Genomic DNA, 27,243 nt, shown 5'->3' with positions numbered 1-27,243 from the left:
GAGGTCGTGGTGGACGAGGCTCAGGTAGTGGAGGGTCCATGTCTGGAAGTGGCAGCAGCTCCGGAGGATGGGGATCCAGCTCTGGCAGTGGAGGGTCCATGTCTGGAGGTGGTGTTGGAGGAGGCTCAGGCAGTGGAGGGTCCATGTCTGGAGGTGGCCACAGCTCCGGAGGATGGGGATCCAGCTCCGGCAGTGGCAGATGCAGTCCCCACAGTGGAGGGCTGAGCTCTGGTGGTGGCAGCAGCTCTGGCAGGAGAGGGTCCATCTCTGGAGGTGGTGGTGGAGGAGGCTCAGGTAGTGGAGGGTCCATGTCTGGAGGTGGCAGCAGCTCCGGAGGATGGGGATCCAGCTCTGGCACTGGAGGGTCCATGTCTGGAGGTGGCCACAGCTCTGGAGGATGGGGATCCAGCTCTGGCAGTGGCAGATGCAGTCCCCACAGTGGAGGGCTGAGCTCTGGTGGTGGCAGCAGCTCTGGCAGGAGAGGGTCCATCTCTGGAGGTGGTGGTGGAGGAGGCTCAGGTAGTGGAGGGTCCATGTCTGGAGGTGGCAGCAGCTCCGGAGGATGGGGATCCAGCTCTGGCACTGGAGGGTCCATGTCTGGAGGTGTTGGAGGGGGCTCAGGCAGTGGAGGGTCCATGTCTGGAGGTGGCCACAGCTCCGGAGGTTGGGGATCCAGCTCTGGCAGTGGTAGATGCAGTCCCCACAGTGGAGGGCTGAGCTCTGGTGGTGGCAGCAGCTCTGGCAGGAGAGGGTCCATCTCTGGAGGTGCTGGTGGAGGAGGCTCAGGCAGTGGAGGGTCCATGTCTGGAGGTGGCAGCAGCTCCGGAGGATGGGGATCCAGCTTCGGCAGTGGCAGATGCAGTCCCCACAGTGGAGGGCTGAGCTCTGGTGGTGGCAGCAGCTCTGGCAGGAGAGGGTCCATCTCTGGAGGTGGTGGTGGAGGAGGCTCAGGTAGTGGAGGGTCCATGTCTGGAGGTGGCAGCAGCTCCGGAGGATGGGGATCCAGCTCTGGCAGTGGAGGGTCCATGTGTGGCAGCGGTGTGGGAAGGTCATTTTCGGGAGGTGGGGATTCGATATGTGGTGATACCTGTGGTTCTGGTGGTGGCGGGTATGGGTGTGGGGGTGGTGGATATAGCTCTGGAGGGGTCTGTAGTTCTGGCAGTGGAGGGTATGGCTGTGAAAGTGGGAGTAGTTGTGGTGGGGAAGGGGGTTATGAGGGATCGAGTTATGGATCTGGGGGGTACAGCTGCGGAGGTGGGACTGGAGAATGCAGCTCTGATAGCGGGGGTTCTTCTCTAAGTTTTGTGTATGGAAGTAGCTCAGGTTCTTCTGCAGATGCTTTCCATAAGTAATATTTCCATGCAAAATTGTGCCAGTGGAATGGGAAGAAGACATTCCCCTCGCTCTTGGAGGCATGGGGGCTTTCCTGCCTGCCACTGAGGCACCGCTTGTCTGAGTGCATTGCTCATGATCTCGAGCTCTCTTCTCCCAGCACAGCCTTCTCCTGAATTCTCCAGCTATATCCCTCTGTTTGATGACAATATTGTGATGTTTGCTGTTGTCACTTTAGGCTTTCTCTGAGCACTTCAGCTCAGGCTGTTTGGAACCTTTGTCTTTGGCAACTAAAATCTTGAAACCCTGTCTGTTGTGTGTGTCTTGGTCTATGGGAGCATGTAACCCTCATATATGACAAGATTTTTGAAAGAATTCTTTAAATCTATAAACTAGTTAACAGAGATCTAATCCAACTGCAAAAAAAAAAAAAAAAATTAGGGAAAAAGTGGAAGAAAGTTTTTACAATAGGGGAGGGGGGCATATGCTGAACATCTACTGTGAAAATGGGTTTCAGAGGACAAGTCCTACTGGCCTAACCCAGCCCACCACCCAGGATGCGTGGCTACACGTCAGTCCCATCATTCCCTGCAGGACTTGCTAATTAAATAACCAGGGGGCAGATCAAATCATCCACCTAGGTTTTGTTAGCATCACAGTTGCTGAAAAAGAAAGGAGCGGAAAGTCTATGAACAACACTGTCTCCATATCTTGCTTCTGGTCCCGTTTTCGCCCCGGGGTCCCAAATCAAAGTTGGATGGGACGTACGCAAGGAAGCTTTTTTGGGCCACTATCTTATTCAATGGCCACTTCCATGCAGAGGAAGCCAGATGTTTTCTAAATTTCCCACAGAACCTCCTTTAAGTCTAATCAAAAGTTCTAATGAAGAGCAGAGCAGCTGAGATGACCAGGAAAATTTGTTCAAGAAGCTCAGTGCAACTGTGTCACCTGAATTGGTGACACACCACAGATAACTGGAGTCTTGTGATCCCATCAGGAATATTTCATGACTTTTCGCCAGTCAGAGGGAAGGTACAATCCTTTTAATGGCTTTTCAAAGAAATCCAGCTGTGCAGAGTCCTGAGGGTGGCAGCCAGTGGGGAGTGAGATGCTCAGCTTGGTGGGAAATCCACTGCGGAGACCCATTGCCAAGGGCTGTGGAGCCATAAAACAAGTAGAGAAGGTTGTCGGGGAGCCACAAAGGGCTGGATCAAGCCTTTATGGCAGAGTCTGGATGCAGTTATGGGTACCCTGCAAGTGGGGAGATCTAGGCTCTGTATTTCAGTCACAACTGTGTTATCGCTGCCCTCATCAAATGCAGAAAGCTCTGCACAAGCGGTGGCAGTGAAATCTGGAGGCTGTGTTAGCAAACCCCGCTGAGATAAGCCTGTGTTTTCATCTGCCCTGCAGCCCACACGTTCGGCGTGTGGGTGGTGTGAGTCCACCTTGGTTTGCAAAACGCCATGTAGAGCTGCCCTCCAACAGCTGAGACCAGTTTGTTCGCCCTGTTAATGGCTGCTTCTGCGTCACTCCTCGAAACAGCTCAGCTCTTCGGGATCCAAGTGATCAATGAGCTGTGTCATCACGACCCTATTTTTTATCTAAGAGGTTAGGTGGGATTTCTCAGCCAAGGGAAAGCTTCCCCTCTTACGATAAAAAGTGGAAGCTGTGAAAGACAGTTCTGCACACTAGCCAGTACTGCTGGGCTTTAGCTTCGCTGTTAATTTTGTAGGCAGGGTGGCCAAAGCTTCTCATCTCTAATCAGAAGAAATAAGGAATTAATATGAACACCGTGGTCAGGTCGGTGGGATTTTGACCAATCTGTTCTGTAGAGTGAAAGGTCAAAAAGGAAGATGGTAGAGTCAATGGAGAGAAACGGGCACTTCTGGAAGCAATTAAAAAACCCCTAATTTGTGCATCTACCTCAGCACGGGATGAATCACCTGCTGGAGACCAGACAAACCATCTGTTTCGGTCAACTATAACTGGAGCCTGGGAGACCAACTTAGACAAGAGATTGCCAACTCCTGACTTGTACAAGGGGCTTGATCAGCATTTCCACGGAGTTGTTTTAAGTACTGTTTACATACTGGTAGTACATCGCCTTAAGTGCTGGGCTAATTTAGTGAAGGAATGGTTTGGAAGGGTACATCAAAACCTGTTCTGCTTGTCAGCTAAGCTATAATGATATCTTCAGTTTCTGGAGATGAGTGTCCTGGCACCTCCTTCCATATAAAATCATTCCTGTGTAAGTAAGAGTGAAAAATCTTATCCAGAATTTCAGTTCTCTAAAATAGAGTATTTTTTAATTACTTAATTATGGTGGTTCCTTTCCTTCAGCCTTTCCTATGTGGTCCAGCTCCTGTTAGTATCTGTAAGGAGCTCCCGATTCAGCCCAGTTAAACCAGGGCTGCTTTCAGGCCTTTGGATCGTGCAGATCTGAGCTGGGATGATCATCCAGCATCTGAGCTGGATGAAAAAAAAGCAAATGATTTTCTTTCCACCACCTGCAGCACATTCGAAGGGTGGAAAGAAGCTAAAAGAGGTGCAGTGTCCATCTGTGTAATTTTTCATTGCTGATTTTTCGTTGACTCAAGGCTAATGGCATATGTCGATTAGATATTGCAGATGCATTTTTGATGGGAACTGCAGTGAAATAGGCTGGGTAAGGCTGGTCCCAGAGTCATTTTGATTTTTGAGGTTCAGAGGCTGAGGCTGAAGTCATGAGAAAAAGAAGAGCGTAAGACGCAAACCTTCAGATTAATGTCAGTAGGTGTCTTAGGGCATGTATTACCCATCAGCACAACGCTGTAAACATGCTCAGGATGTAATACCGAAACCAGGTGTCTACTGACACCCTGTGCCCAGGCACAGCTTGAGCCTCCAAGAGTATTGACATGATGAGCAAGATCGCAGGTATGACGGAAGGACACCAGGGTGATGAAGAAGATGACAGCAGGTCAGTTGTCCTTACAGCTGGCGGTAACTCTCTATCTCTGTGTTGTTTTTCTGCCAGAGGCGTGTTGCTGGACGCACACATAGTTTACAAAACACCCCAGACTCATAGTTGACCTCAGAGCACAAATCCATGAAATCTCACCTTCCTGAAGGACTGACCTGGCTGTTCCCATGCTGTCCTGGCTTCTAAATATTGCCCCCTGCAGCTGTGAGCTGGCTCTGGCTAGCGGTGTCCTGAGATGTTTCTGGGTGTTGAACTAGGTGCAGACAGCCTCATGCCACCACCCAGAACCCAACCAAGAACCCATGTGGCCAGGGATGTTCAAGATGCATTAGATACCACCACCTAGTGGGAGAAAACTGCTGTACCACAGTGGGTAGGGCTGGTCCTTGCACCGGCTCTTCCAGTTGCTCTCTGACTGATGGAGTTTTGGGCTTGAACCCTCTTCACTTGTACAGATGTGGCCACGACAAGCATTTCCCCTCTGATTTACTTTGGCAAATAGCTGTCGAATTAGTCAGGGCTATGTGGGCCTCCTATCTTCATTGCTGGGCCTCTTTCCAAAATTCCTGGTGATTAGAAGTAAATTAATGAGCTGTGATTACCCTGGGAGCTACCCCGCTGGTGCCCCCATGCACATGAACCCCTCCCTCTCCTGAAAGGGAGCTGGAGCAAACGCCATCGCTCCGACATGACTGCACCGAGTTCCATCAGCTGGGTGGAAGCGAGAGGAGAAGAGTTGATGTATTTTAATCCTGGAGGCCACTCCGCTGTCAAGACACACAAATACTGTCTCCTGCAGCAAGCTGGGTGGGATGAGATGAAGCTGGGAGAGGAAGGTAAAGCTGACCTTGTGGTCCTCTAAGCTACAGCCTGAGCCAGGCAGGTGAGAACAGCCCAAGGGTTGCACCAGGTGGCATCATCTATCTTTTGGGGACTCGGGGGCATCTGGACTTAGTCAGGGGTGAAGTTGATCTGGATGGATGAACTTTTTGGTATGTCTGGGGCTGTGAAAACCTGTGTTCAGAAGCTCTGCTTATCAGAGCGTATCTATGGGAGGAAAACCTGAAACCACCCATGACCCTGTAGGCTCTAACCACAGCAAGGAAACAAAACCTGAGCTTGCTCCTTCTTGCCTGGAAGGAGTTGCGCTCTCCTCGTGAGCGGCAGGGCCAGGGAGAGTGCTGTGAGGTCACCCCCCCCCTGCTCAGGGGCATCGTGGTACCCTCTGGCTGGGTGTCACAGGGGGATTCAGTGGGAGACCAAGGAGAGACACACTGGAAGCACAAAATGAAGACCGAGCCAGAGCAGCTCCAGGCCAAGCACACTCCTCCTGGGCTCCGATCCTGCTTTTCCAGCTGGGATTGCCACGGATTCTGCCTGTATTTAAGCAGCCAAGTGAGACACCCAAGACTTCAATCATTCCTGCTCTTCTGTGTGTAGGTGTAATTGATAGTGCTGTCAAGAACCTGCAATTAAGCTAGTTGTCTTTCCAGCTACTTCATACCATCAATTATCTCTCTTGCTGGGCTAAGGGCAAGTTGTTCCAGTGCAGAACATTTGCAAATAATGAGGTACGAGAAAACCTTTGGCATCAGCTGGTCTTGGAGACAGAATACCAGGAAGGTTTCTGGTAATCAGTTTTGTTTTTCATCAGCCTTCTTGCGAAAGGTGGTGAAAAAGCCCTCCAATGAGCCCAGGGAGTGGGGAAAAAAAAAATTTTAAATCCCTGCAAAACCAAGGAAAGAAATAGGCACAGGAAACACTATCCTATTTCTTGGGAATCTGAAACAAAAAAAACCCCCACTGGCCAAGGTTTAAGCCTATTGAAAAAGTTAAGGATTAGTGTGGCATAGCAGCAGGGGAAAATTATTTCTTTCAAATCATCTGAAACGGAACCTTTTGCCTTTCTGTTTTGAAAGAGACTTCGGCCAGAAGCCACAAGGACAGAGATGTAATCTTGGCTCCACCTCAGAGGTATTGTGAGGCTCTCAGCAAATGTATTAAATTTATCAGCCTTTTCTTCCCTGCCTGTCAAGCAACTCTAATAAATCTTTTTTTTGTTTGCCTTGAGCTATCCCAAGGGTTTTAATTACAAGCTCAAATATAAAGGACAGTAACAGAGAGTAGCCACGCAGCAGCTGTATTAACAAGGTATTTTTGCAGGATACTGGTCACTCGTGCATTCGTAGCCTGCCCACCAAGGCCAAGCCTACTGATGTTTCCAATTAAATGATTAACGTGTCTCCGTTAACAGCCTTGTGGCTCAGCTTCCTATTTTCTAAGCTATTCATCGTCTTCTCCATGCGAGCCTCATTTTTCCATGTGTTCTACGCAATCAAAGCCAAAGACTTAACAAGAAGATACAGCCACACTAATTTATTCCTTTAGAAGTTGGGCATCCAGGTTTGAGCTGGTCGTTTGAGACTTTCTTGGTAGCAACGAAGAAGAGGAAGGCTCTCTGGAGAGCAGTATCTCAGCAGACCTAGCATCAAAAGTTAGAGGAGGTGAGTCCTGCCCAGTCAGTTACGGACTTTTGAGGATGGTGTGCGGAGGGCTATCGATGAAAAGTAAGTATCTTGCACTCTTGTACTGCAGCAAGGAGATTTGTGTGTCCTGTCCATGCTGTGGTCCCCAGCTTCCAAGCATTGGGATGCCTTTGGTTGTGCCTCCTGGGCTCCGACTGTCCTTTGTGGAGGGAGTGACTATGAAAAGAATGAATCCTGCAAAAATCACTCCTAATTTGCTGTTCGGCAGAACATTACAAATTGTCCTTGACAGAGGGAGATACTCTTAAGGCCATTTGCTAAACGGTAATTAATGTAAGGAAGGAGGGCAAACTAAAACAAAAGAAGAATCCTCACAAAACCCAGCCTGTGGGATCCTCCAAGCGGAGTATGCAAATAAAGCAATTTAAAACCAGTAAAATTCCATTGTATTTCACAAATGTTCAGCATTATGCATTGTTTTGTGTATTTAAATCTATGAATTGCTGCCAGGCAAGGCAAACCCCAAGAAAACCCCGAATTGTTCATATGCATCAACCGAGCCCCACTGCTGAGACGTGTATAAAGGAGGTGCTCGGGGGTGTCAGAGCTGAGGGGCCCCTTTCTGAGCTGCATCCTCCGCCATCCTCCAGCACCCTCTCCTCCATCACATCGGCTCTTAGCTGGAAGGTCTTTTCATGGAAGAAAGTTCTTCTCATCATCTTCTGCTGTGAGTGGCAGATGAAAATGTGAAGCAGCAGGTATGGTGGATCATATTGACTCACTGGATCCCAGATGTGAGATCCCACGTCATGTTTTCATAGACTTATAGAATAGTTTGGGTTGGAAGGAACCTTAAAGACCATCTTTCACCTTCCACCAGACCAGGATGCTCCAAGCCCTGTCCAACCTGGCCTTGAACCCTTCCAGGGACAGGGCACCCACAGCTGCTCTGGGCACCCTGTGCCAGCACCTCAGCACCCTCATAGTAAAGAATTTCCTCCTCATATCTCATCTAAATCTGCTTCTATAAGTTTAAAGCCATTCCCCCTTGTCCCATCACCACAGGCCCTTGTAAAAAGCCCCTCCCCAGCTTCCTTGGTGGCCCCTTTAGGTACTGGAAGGTGCTCTCAGGTCTCCCTGGAGCTTTCTCTTCTCCAGGCTGAACACCCCCAGCTCCCCCAGCTTCCCCTCACAGCACGGGGTCTCCAGCCCTCTGAGCATCTTTGTGGCTTCCTCTGGACGAGCTCCAGCAGGTCCATGTCCTTCTTATGGTGGGGGGCCCAGAGCTGGAGGCAGTGCTGCGGGTATGTGTGTGTGTCTTAGCAGAGCCGGGCAGAGCCCCCTCCCTCGCCCCCCCGGTGATGCTGCCCAGGGGACAGTTGGCTTTCTGCTCTGTGGCAGTTTGTTCATCTTTATCAAAGAGTGTTGCCTCATGCTGGGGAAGAAGGATTATCAGATTATCAGGATTATCTGCTGTCTCATTTTTCTGTTGGACCATTTGGATTATTGCAAAGAACTAATTACACCAAATTAGATCATTGGATTAGCTACAGCCACTTGGAAAATTGCTAAAATTGCTCCAGAAAGAATTCTGGCAGGAGACAATGCTTCTGACACAGGTGTAAAGCATCCAATAAGTAGGGTAGAATTATGACTCACCAGTAATTCAGCACCCATAGAAACTGGTATAATTTTCAGACCATCTAATTCATTACGTAGTTTATAACGGGAAGTAATGGAAAACCTTAATTATTAGTTCCAATTAGAACAAGGTATTGGTATTCTCAAAACCAGACTTAAACACAGTCTAGCCGTACAGGGACATGTTCAGCCTTTCTGTAGTATTTCAGAACTGAGGTTTGAAATTGGAAACATTTGGCTTTCCTAAAACCAGCCTCAATACTTTCCAGTCTGGGACTCTCAAAAGAATGAGAATTTCTCTTTCAAAGGCCGGCGTGGCAAGAGAGAGGGCAGAGAAAATAAAGACTTGTGTCTCCCTTGGCAGGTGTCCTCTCTGCAAAACCAAAAAAGTTTGTGATACTGAGCTGCTTGAGGCCCTCAGAGATGCCCGGGAGAAGCATGTTGAGCTGCAGAATGCCCTCCGGGAGGCCTGGGGTGAGCTGGCTTGCATGCTGCGGGATTACCAGGAGCTGCTGAGTGTCGGGATGGTGCTGGACATTGAGATTGCAACGTATAAGACTCTACTGGAGGGTGAAGAGAGCAGGTGGGTACCACTACCACCATGTGGGCAGCGTTCAGTCCTCAGTACTCTTCAGCAGATACAAGGAAGCTGGAAAACACTAGAAATGTTAGTTACATGGTGAATAACCTTGGGACCTTCTCCTTCAGGATACGTCTTGGGAGCCCTAAAAGGTGTAAGCAAGCTCAAGGTTTTGTGTTTTCCTTTCAATATTAAACCATGGAGCCCTGGTCTGCAGAGGGAGGAGGAAGGCTGCGTCCTCCCCGTGAGTGATTCAGCTTGTGTTTTCCCTGGACAGCAATCACCACCCCTTGCAACACCACCTCCAATCTGGGCAGTGGATCTGGTGGACTGTAGAGGAATGAAGGCAGTGGGTTGATTGACATGGATGATGTGCAGCTGTGGCTTGTCCCTGCAAAGTGGTTAAATGGCCCTGAGGAGGGTAGGAGAGGTGGCTGTGTGGAGGAGGAGCCTGGAGAAGGAAGAACCTGGGTGTAGCAGAAACAAGGAGCAGTGTGGTCTGGCTTCAGGAGGGTGGAGAAACAGCATGGACAGTAGAATCTGACCCACGGTAAAACCCTTTCGCTGTTTGCTAGTATTGTTTATGCTGTGACAATTGGTGCCCCATGTGAGGCAAACTGATTTGGACTCAGATTGCAACAGTGGATGGCCCAGAAGATGCAAGTCCTCCTGTAGCGCTGGTAGAGCCTCCCTACCCAAAGGTGCTGGTGCTGCCACAGAGGGTTCACCTCCAGAAGCGTTGCCAGCTCTGCAGGCAGGTGGTGCATCCCTGGTGCTCCCAGGAGCGAGGAATTTAGGGCCGGGGTGGGGGCCACATGCCACAGCTCAGCCCCTCTGGGCACTGGTAGGCTCTTCAGGGAGCTGTGGACGGGCTCAGCTCACCCACAAGGGATGTGCTGGCCAGGGGTGAGGGCTTCAACTGGACCTGATGCCCCAGCAACACCTGGACCTAAACCTCAGCTGTGAGAGTCGAGACCACCAGGATGTAAGATATAAAGTAGGAAAATGAAAGCCCTGCTCCACTTTCAGCAGTAAAAATGTCCTCAGCACCACCTTACACACAAGAAAGAGTACTGGGTACAAGAAGACTGTAGCATCATGAAACCACATCAGAGAAGCTCCACCAGGATCACATCAAAAAAGGGACACTTAAAACATATTCCTTTTGATTTCTGCTGTTTCTTTAAAGGGCTGGTGGTTGTGCCGAGGCACTTACCTTGTTATCACCAATTCCTGCTTCCCACCACCCTTCTTTTTCCCCCTGATTAAGCCTTTGCTATCTATCAGACAAGTTGTGATATTTAATTCGTAGTCCTTTCCCTAGAGTGCTCTGGGAAGTGTTTTTGGAAATGAGCTCTCTAGGACTCGCCATTTCATCAACATCTATCTGATGTAATTTTAGGCAAGGCAGTGGAGTTGTGGTGAGACACGCGGGGTCACGGAGAGGAGGGGCAGGACTCCAGTGATGTTCTTTGTTCTCTCTCTTGGAGCAGTTTGGTCACCCATATGCAGGCAGGCAAGTCATAAAGGAAATCGCAATTCAAAAAACCCCACATTTCACCTTCTGTAGTCAGCAAAGAGTAATTATGCTGCTTGGACTCCTGTTGGCTTCCTTGCTTAGTAAATCACAGAACCCTCACGTCTACCTTGATGGCTCAAGAGCTTTAAACTTTTTGCTCTTTTCCTAATAAATCGCACGGAGAACAAACATGCTACCACCTTGGTTTTTAGTATTTCCCAAGAACACAGAAATGCCCCATTGCTAAACTGGACAAGCCATCTCTGCGGATGAGAATCCTTAGCAATTAAGCGGAGGTGTCAGGGCTGCCCAGAGACCACGGTGTAGATCCAGTCTTTGGTTGCTGTAAATGACAGAAGCCTTGTAAAGTGAGCTTATTTGGGCTGATTTGCACCAAATTTGTCTCCTAGCCAATGCTATTCAATGGGTCTTTTAAAATTCACTGAGAAGTCATCTCAGCCTCTTTACATTTTTATAGCAAGCCTACCACAGAGGTGTGACAACAAAGCACATTTTATAGGTCTTCAAAATCTGCTGTGAGAGGGTCGTTATAGGGAAAGAAAAATCAGGAATGTGCTTGCTTGCTTTTCCAGCATCGTTTTAGAAACCCTATGCCTGCCAGTTTAGGATTTCAAAACAGATCAAAGGGAGATATTTTGTTGTACCTTTGAGCAGATTAAAAAAAGAAGCCAACATATTAGTAACGTAGATCAATCAGAAAGGGCTCGAGTGTTTTGTGATTAAACTGATGAAAGCCAATGAGCAGAACAAAGAAAAGAACCGTGCGGAGGCAATTTGGGCAGACAGGTCTTGTACAAAGTAGGGAATCCAGAGGGAAGGTCTTTCCTATTCGAAGCAGTTACCGCGATTCAGAACTGGAAGAGCCTTCTTTCCCCCCAATTCTCATGTGATAGGAAGCTATTTCCCAATCAAATATGAGGAGCACAAAAGAAAACAGGCGCAATCTTTAATGAAGAAAACCACAAGAAAGATTTGACGAGAAAAGAGCAATCCAGCAGCCGTAAATATTCATTAAGAGGGGTTTAAGTAGCTCATAAGGGTTATGATGTTCCCATTGATGGTCCCATCACTTTTTATGCGAGAGAAGAGTAAGTTGGGGAAATGACACAGAATTAGGATTGTTTCTCACCCCCAAACTCCCCCTTGTCACCATTTCAAGGGCTGAGAAGGTGATTTACCAAGTGCTTTACCCCAAACCTGTGACCAGCCTCTCCAAAAATCTGTGCGTTTTATTGGGAATTCAGCACCACATCACAAAGCTGCACAGAACAAATCAAACCTGGGCTGGGGCTTTAGCATAAGAAAAGGAAAAGCTTATCTCCTGCCGCTGAACCTGTTTCCCAGGAGGAGCTGACCCACCTTCCATGGGCAATTCCTTCCTCCTGTACAGCTCCGAGGATCTTCCACCCAAGAAAACAGCCTCAACTGGAAGGGCTGAGAGCTCCTGGGGATTTATAGGGAAATTGCTGTAACCTAGTAACAGTTGCAACTTTTTTTTTTTTTCCCCTTTTTCTAATCTTTTTGCTTTAACAGGCAGTGTGATGCCATCCCATTCAGGGGCCCGGATTCCTGTACATCCAACCATTCATTTCCACCGTGCAAGTCTATGGGAGGAAAACATCAACATGAAAAAGATCAAAATAAGCCTTTACTTTGTTGCAAGCCTCAGCTTTACAGGCGCTAATCGGCGCACGGAGATAGGGTATGTGCATACATCAGGGTCTGGGCAAATCTGGAGAGCGTGTGATGTTGTGTACTCTCATTAAGACTTCAAAGGCACTAAAGAAATTTGGCGCCCAAAGGGTGGGACTAATTTCACCTAACTTTAACCATCCAGAATTGGGGCGCCTGGTCTAGTTGTCTGGTTGTCTAGACTGTCCTCTAGTAGTCGGTAAGAATAGAGGCAAGTACCTCCAGAGCTGGATTCCTCCCACCTGTTTTAGCTGCCTATTTTAGGATGTGATGAATCACCGTCTGGAGATGCCTATCTCTTTCCATTAGCCATAGAGGGAGTCTCAAAGATGGAATTAGGATGCATGGCCAGTTTGATGGCTGAAGTCGGGAGGAAGGTGTATCCGGGCCCCTCGTTTGATGAATTTTATGAGCAACATTCTTTGAAAATCCCAGCCTTGACTTCTAACGTAGAGCAGATGTAGGCTAATGAAGGAAAAAAAATACATTACCAGATTGAATTCCCTTGGCTTTAGGGTACAAAGGAATGAGGCTGCGCTAATCAAGATAATTCTTTAACATCTCATGAATGACATTGATAAAAGTCTCTACTGCCCGAGAAACTGTGTGTATAAAAATACACATTACGACCCAATCTTGCGTCCAGAGGATGGTGTTAGCACAAGCAGGTTATTGCCATTGTCCTATCTGAATGCAATGGGTTTTCTGGGGCTGTGGGTAATTACAGAGATGGAGCGCGGCTCTTTGAGGCTATCGCATAAAATGTATTTCAAGAGCTAGTTCGCATTCATCTCCAGAGGCAACTAACAAATTAGTGAACTTCACATGTTCTTATAATGAATTCAATTTTCAGCAGCACATTCAGGGGGAAGAATGCTGACAAAGGGAGAGATTGCAAGTTGTCAAAATGACTCGTCCAACCCCTCATCAAAATATTTTCCTTTTTGCTTCCTCAGTCCTTCTCCCCCTCTTTCTTTTTTTTAAGTCAAAAAGAAACAATTTTTGCTTCAGAGTACTCTCCCTTTTCCCATATCCATACTCACAATAACACATTGACGATTCTTGAGGTCTTGTGTCCCAACACTCATTCCTTGGAAAGACCTAAAAGACATTAAAGCGAACCTTGTGCCTAGCTGCCTTCTCGCCGCAATGCCGGAGCAACAACAGGGATTTGGCTAACACAGAAATTTTACCCAATACCGGACAATTTCTGCCCAAGATCTCTTACCTATCGGGAAGCCAGTGGCTCTAGTGAGGCATTTTGGAACTGGGGCTGCTGCCGCACGGTTGGCTCACAGACATTTAATTGCAGCCTATGCTGCGTTCCAGGTGTCTCCCATGAGCCGGCGTATGATGGGATGCGGCAGGGAACAGGCAACAGCCTTCAGTCTGACTTCTGGTCCAGGATGCAGCTTTCCTATGTAGAGCTGGTAACAGTGGCCTTTTGTGCTCTTCCCTGGGTTCAAATACGTGTTTCAGTTCTGATAAATCTTTGCTTAGAACTTCAAGGACGTGGGAAGTAACAACCTTTAGCTTGAAGTCTCTAATATTTGTTTTAACTGATATTGCCAACTGTGCTGGCAACCCAGCCAGAGCCGTGAGCCTAAAATACTGTCAACAGAGGTGTAAGCTGAAAGTCATGCTGTAAATATGTTGAATTATCCCATTCGTATAGGGCAAAAGTATCAGTTTACGCAACTAATTTATGCCACCAGCCCCTCAAACTCACATAAGTTGCAATTATACCTTCAATTAATAGCCTTGTGAATCTGGGTGCTGCAGTCACGTCCTACGGTTTCGGTGTGCATGTCTTCTTTTTAAGAACTTGATACTAGAAGGTGTAATGTTTTAAGGAGGTTTAGCCTCGTTTTTATGATTTGCATCCCCCTGATCCTTGGAAAAATGTTTTTGGAGGGGGTTAACGAGGATGAGGGAACACAGCTACCGTCTGTCTCCAGACGCCATCCTGTTGTATGCATAACGCAAAGCCTTCTTCAAGCATCGCTCCCCTTTGGTCAGGAAGAGCTGAGGGCATTTAACTGTTTGCACTATGATGTGTTGTTTTTTTTCTCCCAAACACATTACTTTCAAAGAGCTGAAAGAGCCCTATTGTTTTGACTTTCCAAATGTCAGTTTGGAGAAAACCTCGAGATGGCTGGCAGATAGGTTCACTGTGTCACCTCCGTGGGCTGGTGATTAGGAGAGACGGAGATTCGTCTTGCCAATGTGAGTCAAAGCCATCTCTGGTGGCCAGTCTAATCCACTCATTAAGACTTCCTCTGTTGATGCAGAAAGACCGGTGCCTGCGGAGAGTGAATCACCCCAGTCCCCCCAAGCACGGACCCAGGGGCAGTTTCTCTTGGAGGTTTATCTCCATTGAGTGTCAAGGACGTGTCTGGCAAAGTCACCCAAATTTCAGCCGTCACTTCTTGAATGAGGTGGATCTCATCAGGCTGAAATGCGCTACTGCTGTTCCTTTTTTGTTCCCTGTAGAGACTACCAGAAGATGAATCAAAAAAGTCTCTGACATCCAGCTTGGTAGAAGGTCCAGTATAGCGTGGGGCCAAGGTCTGCTTGTGTCAAATGGTCTTCAGGTCAAGAGTCTGCAGTGAAAATGTCACTGACTGCATAGAACATAGACCTGGTAAGCAAACTGAAATATGGCCCAGTTCTGGGTGCAACCTGCTCCGTTTTGGTGGTGTTTCAGGGTGGGAAGAGAAGGTCAGCGTGAAATACTGCATGGGAATGTTTTTTGGGGGAGCATTTAGGGTCCTTGCATGTGAATCCAGACCTATAACTCAGTTAATCTGCTCGTGTTTCAGGAACAGAAATGATCCGTCCATCACAACACAACTTCCATGGTGTTTTTTCATGGTTGACTTTTTTTTTTTTCTTCTTGTTACTTTTCCGCACCCAAAGATTGTGAAATTTACCCCCACAAAGTGCAAGCCTGCAAAACACGCCATGGTACACAAAACCCCATGAGACACAAAACCCCAAACGACACACTGCAAACAAATCACAAAGAGTTTCTTCAAAAATGTTTGCTAAACTATAATTAGCGTAAGTTAGGGGAACACTTCAAACCGTAATATATTCTAAGCCAACTTGCAAACAGAGCACTTTTAGATTCCTTTTTATTTCCTCAGTAGTTAGTATTTGCTGGGCTGTTTTGCATTTTGAGGAGCATTTATTGCTGCCAGGCAAACCAAACCCTTGAGCACTTTAAATTAACGTCCTGATCCTATCAAGGCCAGCTTCCCAAATATATATAAAGGGGTAGCATCACTGTGACTTCAGTGGGATCTCTGTTCCTCTCCTGCCGAAGAGCTTCCCCTAAACGTTCATATTCCACCTTCAAATAAGCCACGATGAGCAGACAGGCGCCGACGGTGAGATCCGTCCTGGGACGAAGAGGCTTCAGTTCCGCCTCCGAGATTTGTGGTCGAAGCTACGCTGCCTCCGCCTGCCAGCCTGCCCGGTGTGGAGCTGGTGCCTACAGCAGCAGGAGCGTCTGCAACCTGGGTGCAAACAGGAGAATTTCCTACGTGAACGGGGTCTGCGGTACGGGATGTTTTGGAGAGTTCGGCTTCGGAGGTGGCGCAGGCTACAGTGGTGTCGGAGGAAGGGTTGGCCTTTGTGGTCCCAGGGGATATAGCATCGTGAGAGGGTACCCCGATCGCAAGGCTGATGGCATCCAGGGTATCTGCATTGACGAACGGCTCCTGAAGCCCCTCTGCGTTGGGGTTGACCCGCTGGAACATGAAATACGCTGTCAGGAGAAGGAACAGATCAAGACCCTCAACACCCAGTTTGCCTGCTTCATCGACAAGGTGAGTGCAAACCCATGCTGTACGTGCCCTTCTCTGAGAAAAATAAAACACAACCAGCCTCCTCCAGAACCCTGACTGAGCTCCTGCATCACTGGGCTGGGTCCAGACTCCTGCAGAGCCACGAGGGTTCAGGGCGAGACCTTCCGTGTTCGGTGGCATTTGTGTCGTGGCCATGGCAGCACTGGGCTTTCTTGGAGGTGTCTCCTCTCTGGATGGCCTCAGCTCCAGGCTGGATTGCTCGTCGCAACCTTGCTCCAGCTCAGCTAGAAGTTACAGCCCTGATGGGCTCATCTGCCTGTCCTGTATTAGAACCTTTTTCTCCCTTTGTCTTTTAATATAGAATGTTCGAAAAACATTCCCGAAGGCAAAGGAGCTCAATCTTGATTCAGGCACCTAAACATTAAATGTCTAAGCCTGAGCTGTCACCTTAGAATCCTTTTGTAGAAAAAGCAGAGATGGAGAGGTTCCACCCTTTGGGGACTCGATTTCCTCCTAAAATACATCAGAGGCACCATCCAGAGGAGCTTTATTTCTATTCATTGGTGAGAAAGGCAGATGTAGACAGGTGCCTTCTAGATTTCTAAATAATTTTATGGTCACCATGGCACATCAGCTCTCACTCCCCGAAAATCCCGTTCTTGCACCTGCCGTCTCACAGTGAGGGCAGACAGTTAAATGAGGTGTCGAGTTTTTGCATTAATCTCTTTATTTGAAGAATTTCTAATTTTTGCCCTGCAGGTCCGATTCCTGGAGCAGCAGAACAAAGTGCTGGAGACCAAGTGGGGCCTCCTGCAGCAATACGTCCTACCGAAGAAAGGGAAAAACCTGGAACTGTACTTTGAGAATTACATCTGCGACCTGCGGAAGCGCCTGGACTGCTTGTTGTGTGAGAAGCAAAAACTGGGCAGCGAAGAATGTGCCACGAGCCAGCTGGTGGAGGAGTTCAAGTGCAAGTAAGGACCCTCAGGTCTCCTCTAACTGTTGGTATTTCCCTTCTCCCCTGGTTCATCTCAGGCAACATCTCCCAGACATGTGGCACATCCCCCTTGGGGATGTCACATTCTTCTGTCTCACTTGCAGACTCTTTGCATTGTTAATGTTGTTGATGAAGAACCTTCTGATCTTGGGATGGTTTAATGTTTGGTCTCCAGACGCTGATCTTACAGTGCCTGATGGCAGCCTCTGAGCGAGCGGAGGCTGGTATTTATGCCTGGTGGTTGGTGTCTGTGCATCTGGTCTGGCATTGCTTGCCTCAGCCCTTTTCTTCGCCTTCTCCAACAGATACGAAGAAGAAATCAACAGGCGTACGACTGTGGAGAATGAGTTTGTGGCACTCAAAAAGGTAAGAAGTTAAAATATACAGGAACCATTGTACCTATAACAGGTTTATTTGCTGTACAGCTTGGCCGGAACAGTGCGTTATTAGCAAACGCCTGGCAGGAGTGTCGCAGGGAGCAGGACGAGGGAGGCACGGGGTCAGAAAAAGAGGCAAGTGCTAGCAGTGAAAATAATGTATCCTCAAAGCTTACATCACCAGCACTACAGCAACAGTTTTGTTACCCCAAGCGCATTCTGGAAGTGCAATGGGAGGGTGTATTTGTGGAAGGGAGACAGAGTGGGAGAGGTCACGCTGGAATACCTGGTGCCTAAGACGCTGGTTATTTTCTGACTGTCTCTTCACATCCTTTCTACTTGGACATCAGAAAAGCAGAAGTCATTTGAACAATATTAAAAAAAATCATGTTTAAATACTCATTAGTCTATTCTGAGTTTGTAGCTAGGTCCTAAGTAATAAACAAACTAATCCCTGTAAGTCACATTGGAATGGTTTTGTTGTCCTTTAGGAGACACTGGGGCATCTTGACTCATCCTCTCACACCTTCCTGCTCGTGAAATCTTGTTGAAACATGTCTCTGTTTTATTGGTGCTGCCTCTGCCTTCCATGTGTTTCTCCAACATTTTCAGCCAGATTGGGCTGGAACGTGTCTCCTCTGTTTCAGGACGCAGACTGTATCTTTTTGAACAAGGAAGAGCTGGAGGTGAAGGTGGATCTATTAAGGCGGCAGCTGGAGCTGCTGAAATGTGTGTTTGAGGAGGTGAGTTTCTCTGGTCCGTCCCAGGAGTTTGGTGGGGCTGGCTCATCCTTCAGGTGCTCCAAACTTCTACAGCTTGAACCCCCCCTTGGACATGTCTCATCCCAAGCCCTGAACACTTGAGAGCGTGGAGGTACAAGGCTGATTTAATATTAACACAATTATGATGGAAATAGGGTGGTTCCCCCTTTCTTAATGCAGCTCAAGGTACGAATTGGCCATGTCCTAACTCTACCCCTAAGAAAACAGATGCGACTGTCTAGTTACTCCGGATTGCAGTTGTCTGATTAGAGCTAAAGAAACTCCCAGCTTAATCCTGTCATTAACATGCTGAAGATGACAGGATACCAAGGGTTAAGTCACTCGGATTCCTTGCCCTTGATGTGGACAGAATTGCTGCAGGTCAGCATGTAGGTCAGCAGCTGACATGTGGCAACTCATCTAGCAGGGAGGATTTTCTGCTGAGCCAACCTGAGGGACATTTCTTGACTCGTTACATCCATCAGCGGAGCAACGTGGCTCTGTCCCAGCCCTTCCTTCACTACAAAGCCTGAGAATTGCTAACAGCTGACTAAGCCATTCCCCAACCTGTAGGAACGAGCTCAGGTAGATCGCCAGCTATGTGACACTTCGGTCATCGTGAAAATGGACAACAACCGAGACCTGGACATGGAAAGCATCATCAAGAACGTTGAATGCTGGTACCAAGAAATAGCTCAGAAGAGCAAAGAAGAAGTCGATGCTTTCTACCAAACCAGGGTGAGTAGGAAGCCACCTGGGGGTCTGCCTGGCAACTTAACAGGCTGCAGGTCAAAAATGATGATTGTCTTGTGTCTCGGTTCCAGTTTCAGGAGCTGCAGGATAAGAGAGGCAAGTATTGTGACGATCTGCAGAGCAACAAGTGTGAGATTTCAGAGCTTACCCGGATGATACAGAAGCTGCAGTGTGAACTGGAGAACGTGAAGAAGCAGGTAGGAGAGGCCCAGAGGTGATGTTTCCAGAAAGAGCAATGTCTTGGAGGACAGCTCAGATATGGGGAAGGATAATGCGTTGGCCTTTGGTAGATGTAAGACCTGCTCTAGGCTGTAGTTGGAAAGTGTGTAGTTGAAAGGTGGATAAAGAGAAGGGATGCTGGTGGATTAATCCAAACTCAGAATGCCCAGAAATTAGGAAACCAAGCCTTGGAGACACCTGCAGTGTTATCCTCCCCTCTGACAGGTATCCTGCCTGCAAACCTCCATTTGTGATGTTGAGCAGCGTGGGGATTGTGCCCTCAAAGATGCCCGGGAGAAGCATGTTGAGCTGCAGAATGCCCTCCAGAAGGCCAAGGATGAGCTGGCTTGCATGCTGCGGGATTACCAGGAGCTGCTGAATGTCAAGCTGGCCCTGGACATTGAGATTGCAACGTATAAGACTCTACTGGAGGGTGAAGAGAGCAGGTGGGTGATGGAGACCTTGTCCCTTTTTTCCCGTATATCAGAGGCCACAATGATTAAAGCTCCTGAGTGGATTTTGCAGCTCTAGGATCTCCCAGGCTCACAGAAACTGGGGCTGGAGAGATGGCTGGAGGCCATACAGGCCACCCTTGTGCCAGCAAAAACAGTTCCTGTCCTAGGGATGGTCAGACGTGTTACAACACGGGATTAAGTGGGCTGGATGTATGGCTGGAATTTATGAGTAATGTCAGATTTCTGGATGTGCATGCAAGTGGTTAATAAGATAACGTGTGCTTCTTTTCTCTCCCCTAACAGGATATGTGTGGGGAACCCGGTGAGCGTGTGTAAGTAACCTGAAGGTTTTCAGCCATGAGGGTTTCTCATTTTAGGAAATGCAGTTTATGGAGTAGCATTACCCGTCTGCCCCAGCTCCCTTTGCCTCCCTTTTCCATTTCAGCCTGGGCTGACGTTGAACGTTTAGTCCCAGAAATCTCAAATACCTCTGAATTAAAAAAAACCCACAAACAAACAAAAACCCCCCAACACCCACAAAAAACCCCAACATCTATTGGATGGAGGGGTGAAGGTCAAATTCATGACCTTTTTCTACTCTTGGAGGCAACAGCGAGCTGTCCTGGTGGACCCGCGAGGCAATGCACCGCTGTGCATTGAACCTGGGAAAGAGTATGCCACCAGCCAGATGAGCAACGTGGGAACTGGGAGGATCTGCGAGGGGATGTGCTGGGACATGGGGGAGGAGTTGGAAGGAGCAGGGGCTCAGATACGTTGGACAAATCTAGAGGAAATCAGGTTTGGTTGCTTCTGTCACTCATGAAACAACTTGACTTGTGAGAGTCTTCAGCTTTCCCCTCTAAATAATTAATCCTGCGGGCTGTCTTGCAGCTGTGGTCAGCAGCGGCTACAATATCCCTGATGACTGCGGGATGCTGGCTGCGAACGGGGCTGCATTTGGCTACAGCTCCCTGGGGAGACGCTCCGGACGACACAGCTCCCAGAACGGAGGATTCAGCTCCCGCAGCGCTGGGATCCACCCCAAGAGAGTCATTAGCTCGGTGGCCAAGCAGTGTGTCCCAGAGGTGTATTGTCAAGCTGGAGGTGTCAACTGCAAAAATGGGGGATTCAGCTCCCGGAGTGGGGGGTACCCAGCCCGTACCGTCATCAGCACGGGGAACGGGGGCTTGAATGCCAGGATGGGGGCTTGCCAGGCTGGGGGGGTGGTCAGCTTCGGAAACCAAGGCTGCGTCATCAGGCAGCTGGGGGGCCCTCCCGTCGTCGTGGCGAACAGCCCTGAAGTTGTGGGGTGCAACAACGGCGTGGTGGGGAACTACGGGGTTGTCAGAGACCCGTGCGTTGTTCCGTAGGGCCATCCATCGGCTGGGGAGGTGGCACAGCCAGCACCGTCGGAGAGCGACGCCGGGACGCGCGGTTCCTACCACTGAGACGATGCGGGATAGTTTCTCTGCCCTCTAGTAGCAACATTTGTCCATTCCCACCCGTATTAGCATCAGATATTTACCCCACCAAGTCACGTTTTCAGAACCCACCACCCCAAGGCCACATCTAGCAAGCTTCTCCAGCAGGTGCTCAGCACAGTGTTATTTCTCTGAATTTATCCTGTCTAGATTATCACAGCTTTAAGGGTTTGCTTGTTGCATTGACTCCTCTCTCTGCCTTTTCCCATAACGTGCAGATTCATTAACAAAGTTCTCCCTTACAAGACACCTCTTTTTCTTCCAGCTCCTCCCAAAGCATTTCAGAAAAGAGAGTGATGATTTAATTTCCCCAGGAGGTGCTACAAAGAGCATGCTTCCCCCCCCCCCCCCCCCCCGCCTTTTTTTTTTTATCCCCAAAGAAGAAACCCTGAGCTGCAAATTTGAGCTTAAGTTTTAAACGAGGCAATTTCAGCTCTCAAAGCACCTGCTAGTCACGCTGCAGCCATAGGCTTTTTGTGGAATTTGCTTACAGATGAACACATAGTAATTTCTTTTGCTTCTGCATGTTAGGGGCGGCTAGTTCAAAGCCTGCTGATTTTTAGAAGAGCTCACCCCCCCACCCCCAAAATGCCAAGGGAAGTTACTGGTGCATAAATCTGAGCTGACACCTTGTACTCACGTGAGCAGAGCTTCCTTTGTTGACTGCTCAAACTTCCCAGCTTTTCACTGTGCCTTCAATAAACTGCATTAAAGTACATCTTTCATCTCTGATTTTTTTTTTCCATAGACGGTATTTAAAGAAATTACAGAACGGGTGAAGAAGTGCTCTTTCTCAATCTGTGGGGGAAAGAAAGAAACAAACAGATCTTTTGAGTCTCTTCAGGCAGTTTGGAGCATGGTGGGACTCAGATGCTCTCAGGTGGGAGAGCCCAGTGGTGTTCATTCTGGTTTATTCACTTCCTTATATCACATCGCCTTTAAGATATTTTACAGCCCAAGTAGCGACTGATGTGAAAGATTGCCAGAAACCTCCAAAATAATTCCGAGATCTGTATGATGTCCTCCAGGACAAGTTTGCCAGCCTGTAGCTTTGTTCACCACTGCAGCCTCAGAGCAACACACTTGATTGGTCCTTCCATGTCACAGTGGTTGAACGAAGCAGATGCCACCACCGACCTTCTGGGCTCAATGGGCTTGTGACCAGGGCTGTGCGCTGCCAGAACCAGGTGTATTTCAGCCATAACCCCTTTGCTTCAGCGGCATTAGGGCTGACAAAGTGCACGACTTCAAAGGCAAAGGGATAAGTTACGAGTTCTCTTGGCTGTAACGGGGTGGGATCAACTTTGTCTCGGTTTTGAAGTCTTCCCTGTAGAGCTCAGTGTGTGAGCTGGTGGCTGGGGGCTGATTTCATGGAAAGACACCAACATTTCCATGGGGTGATTCATCTGACCAAGCACAGGTGCCTAATTTAGCGTGAAATGCATCAAGCCCTAGACTGCATCAATTAGCTCTCTCCCGGCTCTGCCGGCAGCCCGAGGCAGGGGTATTAGCGCAGATGGAGACGTCCCCGTGTGAGACGCCTGCATGTACTCAGACGAATACACCCTGCCTGTCATCCGCTGGGTTCGCAGACGCTATTATCACAGTGAATTTCTTCCTGTCTCCAGCACATGAAGAATTACAGGTTGCACGGCACCACTAATCTCCCCTCTCTCACTGGGCAAAATTCTAATTGCAACCTAAAAAAAAGTGAATATTAAAGACTGGCGCAAGGAAGAAGATAAGCACCTTTGGGGAAGGGCGTGCGACGTCATTTCTGTGCTACGGGTGAGGGCTGTTTCATCTGACTTTGACCATCCATGTGTCAGACTGGTTTGGTGCGGTGGGTGGTCCTCCATGTGAGCCGGGTGGTCCTCCACGTGAGCCAGGTGTACTCCACGTAAGCCCCTCTCTCAAATGAGGAAACCCAGCTCAGCACTTTCTATAACTTCAAAGTGGCTCCAATTAGATGAGACAGAGCCCACCTAGGCGGGTAATTTTGCATCTGAGCTTAACGCATTCACCGCCTGGAAATGTAACGCGGGAAGAAGGCAAGCCCAGCGCTCAGAGTCCCTGCTGAGACATTAGGCAGCTCTACTTAATTGCCTGAAACGTCACTGATTCCCTGTGTGGTTTCAAGATGTCACTCTGTGCCATGATGTCGTGCACTGGTCGGCTCTCCAGGAACCTCTGTGGCTCCAAGTCTGGGTCTTCCTCGTGGCTGTGGGGAGGCACGGCCACCCCTTTGCAAGCCACAGCCAGAACAACTCGGCTTGGCTTTATGTCAGCTTTTCACTGGGCTTTGCTGTTGCTAAAAACGACGGTTGCTTGAGAAAGTGGAGGTGGAGAAAGCCACAGCTTTGGGACCTGGGGTTGCTGCTGGTTGACCCGACCACCCTTGCCCTTGCTTGCTGTCCCTCCATGCCTGGCGAAGCAGGAGCTGGCTTTGTGTAATGTTCCCGGGCTTGAAGGGGTGAAAGCCCAGCGCGCCCCAGGTTTGCCAGAGTTTTCCCCTCCTGACCATTACAGTTGGGACACCAAAGTGTCCCCAGATAGAAGAAGACACGAGTCTGGGCTGTCAGTTGCCTCATTCTCTTGCTTCAGGAGCGAACCACGGACAGGAGCCTGAAGTAGCTTCCTAACGTTAGCAAGGGCATCTCGTCCCATCCCAGTGGAGGAAGCGGTCGGCGACTGCCTAATTTCGATGGGAGAACAATTAATTATCTTCTAGTGGACTGAATAACAGAGAGAAGAAAGGAAGGAAGATGATCCCACCTCTTCCAAAACAAGGGCAGCTCCTTTCCTCCTCATGTTTGAGCCAACACCCCAATATTCTTAGCTATAATTTTAGCAAACCAAAGAGGAAAATGAAGGCTGCATTTATTTTTTTTTGTGGCTACAGCTGAGCAGGCTAGCTCTTAAGATTTTGTCACAGTAGCAAAAGGAAAAGGTTCATCTCAAATGGCTTTCAAACTATTCATTAAAGCTTGTATTACAAGCTCAGGAACATTTCCTGGTAAGTGATGGCTATTATTCCTTCCCACTTTTTTTTTTTTTTTTTTTTTTTTTTTTAATTTTGACCATTGTTGTGACTCATTTTTTGCTCTTCTTTCTAATAGCAATAATCTCAAATTAACAGTTGCTTTAAGTTGGGGAACTGGATTTTGTCAGCTAAGAATAACCAGAGAAAACCTTTTGATAACTGAAAAATATTTCTTTTCAGTACTTTTAGTAAAAATTGTTAATAATTTTAAAATACCACTCCATTAATTTTATTCTATGAAAAGCTTTGGGTTTGATGTTTTGGCTGACCGATACAAGCACTCCAAGCCAAAGATTTCCACAGTCAAGGAGGTGAAGAAGTGGGAAGAAGCAAAGCCATCTAGACCAAGGGCACGGCCCAGCAGGAGACTCCATCATCCATGGGGACAGATGGGCAACTCATAGGGTGCCCCCTCCAAAACCCAAGCCTGTCCTGGGTATGTTGCACAAAAAGCAGAGTGAAGGCAGGGATGACTCTACTCCTGAGTCAGGCAACCTCCTGCAAATACGTCACCACCCTTTATAAACCAGCATTTTCCATTTCGACCGTCCTGTCCAGGGTGGAACGCTTCTCCTGTAAACTCATCTTCAAAAAAAGACAGCCTTATCACACTGACCCACTCACCCTGGACTTAATTTATAGGCTAGAAAGGGCGATTCACCTTCTCCTAAAACATCTCTATGCACTAAATACATCAAGCCCAGACTGTGGGAAGAGGAGGAAGAGGTGGGACTCTTACAGAAATAGAGAGAAAGTCATCTCCGAGAAAGTCATCGCCCCAGCGTGTCCCTGCAGAACGAGGCAGAGGAGATGGCACAACCGCAACAATCAACTGAAAGAACACACTTCAGAGTAAATATTTGAACTCGTAATTAACCCAAGTGGAACACATTAAACAAGAAAATGTTCTCCAAGCCAAGATCATCATTTAAGCTTTTTCACTTGCTCATTATGCTCCGTGTGTGTGTGATAGCTGCGATAATGTTTTTTCATGTCAAAAGCAGATACCAATTACCACCAGCCAAACAAGACCACGCAGGCTCAAAAGACATTTATCTCATCCAGCCATGCCCAATGTAAGGGATATTTTCAAAGTCTGCCGCTAGACGGGCTCTTTCCCTTCCTGCTCTGCCCTTTTCTTCTCTCCCTACCTGGAATGAGCTGAAGATGCTTGACCTCTGCAGTCTAGCGCCGGACGATGGGTCTTGGCAGCCTTTTTAGCTCAGAAGCAGCAGAAAAGGCAAAAGCAAACTCATCCAGCCTTTGATTCCGTAGCAACAGCAAAAAATCTGAATGGCTCTGCGGGAGCAAGGACCCTCTTTGGTCCCTGTGCAAGCCTATGGAGACCTTGGTGGTGGACCACCCTGGGAGGCAGCAAGGGGGCACGAGGTGTGGCAGCACGTACCGTAGTTTTGGCTTTAAAGATCTCAGAGGCTGCAGGGACCCCTGTGAGGGCTGGAGGTCTGGAGCTGATAGCAACAGAGGAGCTTGCAGGATGAATTGTGGTGGTGGTGGTGATGAGCCTGGTGCCACTCATTCTGCAAGCAGTGAAAACAGTCAGAGCATCAGCAGAGGTGAAAGCCCCCAGTGCTGGCACGGCTCGGGAGCTGAGTTATCTGCAACTATGAAATACGTAGATAAAGAAGAGAGAAAACACACCTGCTTTGCTGATAAGGTAGGAGCAGGAGTTTTGCTTTATTCCATGGTGAATTCCTTCCCAGTCAACCCCAGCCACATCAGAAAGATATGGTTTGGAATATCCCACATAAAAAAAATTAAATAAATCAACCTGAATAATTTCAGCTTTTTACCCTAGGTGTTAATAAAAGAGTTTAAATAGCTCAGAATTTCCTGGAGGACAGAAATGGCATTTTTGTGACCTGACAAAGAAGATGTAGATTTATAGCATTTCTTTTTTTACTCAGAGAATTATTATCAGGGATCACTTGCTTTTTTTTTTTTTTTCTTTTGTTTTCCTTCAGTGATCCAATTTATAAGCTACGCATCCAGCTCCCAGAAAGCACAGTGGTTTTATTTGCCATTTCTGACCCCTGGACCAAACGAGATGGTCTAGCTCCCCTCCCGATACCTTGCTTTCTGTTCTTTAATGAACATACCATTGACTATAATTATTACTGCATTATTATTATTCCTAGCACTCAGAGGGGGCAGCCAAATGGGGTGTCTTGTGGCTGCACAGAAGGAAAATCTGAGGCTGTGTATATATATATATATATATACATATATATATATATATATATATATATACATATATATATATATATATATGTACACACACATCTGCAGCCTGAGGAAGCGGATAGACACTTTGCATGGCAGGTGGGAAAAAATGATACCCAAAGAGCCTGCCACAAAGCAGATTGTGGATAAATACATGTAAGAAATTAGCCAGTAATTAGTTCCTCCTGTGAACACTCATTCCTTGCAGCCAGACAGCTCCACAATCCACGTTATATTCAAAAGTAAGTTGTTTCTTGTGATGTGGTCAATATTAGTAATGGGAGGGAGGGGGAAGGTTTGAGTCAGAGGTCTCTCTGGAGAAAGGATTGATCAGGGCAGGAGCAAGAGATTCTGGGCTTGTGGTCCAGGCTCAGTGTGTGGGTGGAGGATTCTCCACCTCCTTGGGTGAGAGTGGTAGAGGATCCTCCACCTCCTTGGGTGAAAGTGATAGAGGATCATGATGGATCTTCCCCACCTCTGCTTAATACAACTTCTTTTAAGATGATTTTAATGGAAACTCCAATTTTCTTTGCATGCGTCGACTCAGCTGCACTGGAACAAGGTGAACGTTGAACACTTTTTGTTTGGTGGCTGAACCAAATCCGTGGGTAAATTCTGACCTGGCTGTCCCTAAGTATTTTGGGAGTTCAAAGATTTTCTTCCACACTGAGGAAACCTTTGCAGGTCTGCTCTTCTCCAAACACAGGCTAGCAGATTTAACTTTCCTTCTCCAGTTTTGCTAGGCTTGTGTCATCGAGGTGGCTCGAGGAAACTCCCAACCGCAGACAACATGATCTGCGAGTCTGCTGAGAAGAAACAAAGGGCACCCAAACCCAAACCAGCCATGCAAACCGACTGGCTAGTTGGGTGT

The 27,243-nt window shown here is 48.0% G+C and overlaps 2 protein-coding genes across 2 annotated transcripts in view; one reads left to right on the top strand and one right to left on the bottom strand.

Annotated features, from left to right (window-relative positions):
• TNS2 (tensin 2) overlaps positions 1-27,243 on the bottom strand; it is a gene marked incomplete at its 5' end in the record, with an annotated part of 139,215 nt that overhangs the window by 110,461 nt on the left and 1,511 nt on the right. The window lies entirely within an intron of this gene.
• On the top strand, positions 962-26,369 carry LOC308054750 (keratin, type II cytoskeletal 4-like). Its single transcript, XM_080368023.1, has 9 exons — positions 962-16,066; positions 16,805-17,019; positions 17,348-17,408; positions 18,067-18,162; positions 18,754-18,918; positions 19,005-19,130; positions 19,378-19,598; positions 19,911-19,939; positions 20,499-26,369. The coding sequence occupies exons 1-9, from the start codon at positions 15,605-15,607 to the stop codon at positions 20,975-20,977; spliced, it is 1,854 nt and encodes a 617-aa protein (XP_080224149.1). The 5' UTR covers positions 962-15,604; the 3' UTR covers positions 20,978-26,369.

This window comes from Falco punctatus (assembly GCF_963210335.1).
Source record: "Falco punctatus genome assembly, chromosome: 18".
Classification (NCBI taxonomy): domain Eukaryota; kingdom Metazoa; phylum Chordata; class Aves; order Falconiformes; family Falconidae; genus Falco; species Falco punctatus.
This window is presented reverse-complemented; position numbering and strand designations above follow the sequence as displayed.